Source organism: Mus pahari, chromosome 18 (assembly GCF_900095145.1).
Source record: "Mus pahari chromosome 18, PAHARI_EIJ_v1.1, whole genome shotgun sequence".
Taxonomy (NCBI): domain Eukaryota; kingdom Metazoa; phylum Chordata; class Mammalia; order Rodentia; family Muridae; genus Mus; species Mus pahari.
In genome coordinates this window covers 11,172,948-11,174,650 of record NC_034607.1, presented here as the reverse complement: position 1 = coordinate 11,174,650, position 1,703 = coordinate 11,172,948, and the positions used below count along the sequence as shown (strand labels likewise).

The window sequence follows — 1,703 nt, the reverse complement described above, 5'->3', positions numbered from 1 at the left end:
TCCCATGCCCTGCTTCCTCAAGGGGGCTGTGTCCTGTGGCAGAGCAGACGTGGGACTCATAACCCTACATGGCAATAGCTTTTAATTTCCATCAAACATTGATCCTGGATCCAGTCATCCAGTCCAAACTGAATGTGCAAATTGCTGCTGTCCCCCACAGCATCTCTGGATGCTTCCACACATTAGAAAAATAAGATGCAGAATTCCACAGTCAAATTAAGGTAGCATAAAATGGAGGGAACTCTGAAGGAGGAGTAGAAAATCACACTGAAAGATGATGGGTGGAGGACACACGGTAAAGTGCCAGGCTTTGACTTTAGAGAATTCTGGGTAAAATGGGTGCTATCGACACTTGCTGAGAGCTAGGGACCCACACATCAGAACACACACACACACACACACACACACACACACACACACACACACACACGCTGCAACTTTAGATGCAAATCCACAAGACAGGAAAGGCAAGTCACTGATGCAGAAACCTAGGGAGCACTACCTAGGGGTGAAAAGTGAAGTAGCCCGTATCCCCTTTAGCAGATTCTGTCATGGAGGTGTCAAAAATAGCAGACATGACCAAGCTCCACCAGGCTGTGGCTGCGGGGGACTGCAATTCAGTGAAGAAGATTTTGAAGAAAGGTCTCTGTGACCCAAACTACAAAGACGCAGACTGGAACGACAGAACCCCACTTCACTGGGCTGCGATCAAAGGTGAGTGGACCATGACCCTGTGGAACCACGCCTAGTTCACATTCCTGAGGTCATCAGCTGGTGCCAGAGGATGGGATGGACATTTCTTTATCATTAGATGGAACATTTCAACCCTGGCATTAACCTTTACTCATGGTAGCACCTGGACCATATTATTTAATGGTTTGCCCCACCTTTTGGTTCTTCTATATAATGGAATCAGTAATGCTACACTGGAGTTCCTTGAGGAGGAGTTAGATAATGTTTACATAGATGAGACTATAGACATGTTCCTCTTGGTCCTCTGCCATCGTGATTTCATAAACAGAGTAGATGAAGATGGGTCTTTGCCCCTCTCAGCACATCCCAGTTACACAACAGGAAGTTAGTAACAGAAGTCCTTGGATATGGGGCTGGAGAGATAGCTCCAGCAGTTAGGAGTGATCGCTGCTCCTATAAGGACCAGAGTTTGATTCCCAGCACCCACATCCACTTACAACTCCTGCTCCAGGAGAATCAACGTCTTCTGCCTCTGGAGCCTCTGCACACATGTGCATTATGCATGTGCATGAGCATCTATACACACCTACACACACACACACACACAAATGTAAAATGTCTTTAGTAGTAAGTACCACCAAAACCCGTTAAGTAAAGCCGTGTTATAGTCAACTTTGCTCTCCATATTTGTCTTCTCTCTTGGGAGAAGGACAATGAGGCAGAAAGTAGGGCCAGCTGCAAAAGACTTAGGTTGGGACATTTTTGCAGAAATCTAAGTAGGGAACACTGGTAGCTCTACCAGATGGCATCTTAGGGGACAGGTGCTGTATTGTGGCCATGGTGCTGGGTGCTTCATGTCTGGGAACTCATCCCTGCCCCTCAAGGACTCGGTGAGAGCAGTGGTAACAACCCTACTTCATTAATGAGCAGTGAGAGCATTGCGCATAAGGGCATTTGCTTTCTGACCTTCCCTCCTCCTCCTCCTCCTCCTCCTCCTCCTCCTCCTCCTC

At 47.3% G+C, this 1,703-nt stretch overlaps 1 protein-coding gene across 1 annotated transcript in view; it reads left to right on the top strand.

Moving 5' to 3' along the window:
- Nucleotides 1–551: 551 nt before the first annotated feature.
- Nucleotides 552–1,703, top strand: part of Ankrd66 (ankyrin repeat domain 66) — a 9,943-nt gene continuing 8,791 nt past the window's right edge. The window contains exon 1 of the mRNA XM_021218594.1: nt 552–714. Within this exon, the coding sequence (XP_021074253.1) occupies nt 552–714 (163 nt within the window). The remainder of the gene's footprint in view (nt 715–1,703) is intronic.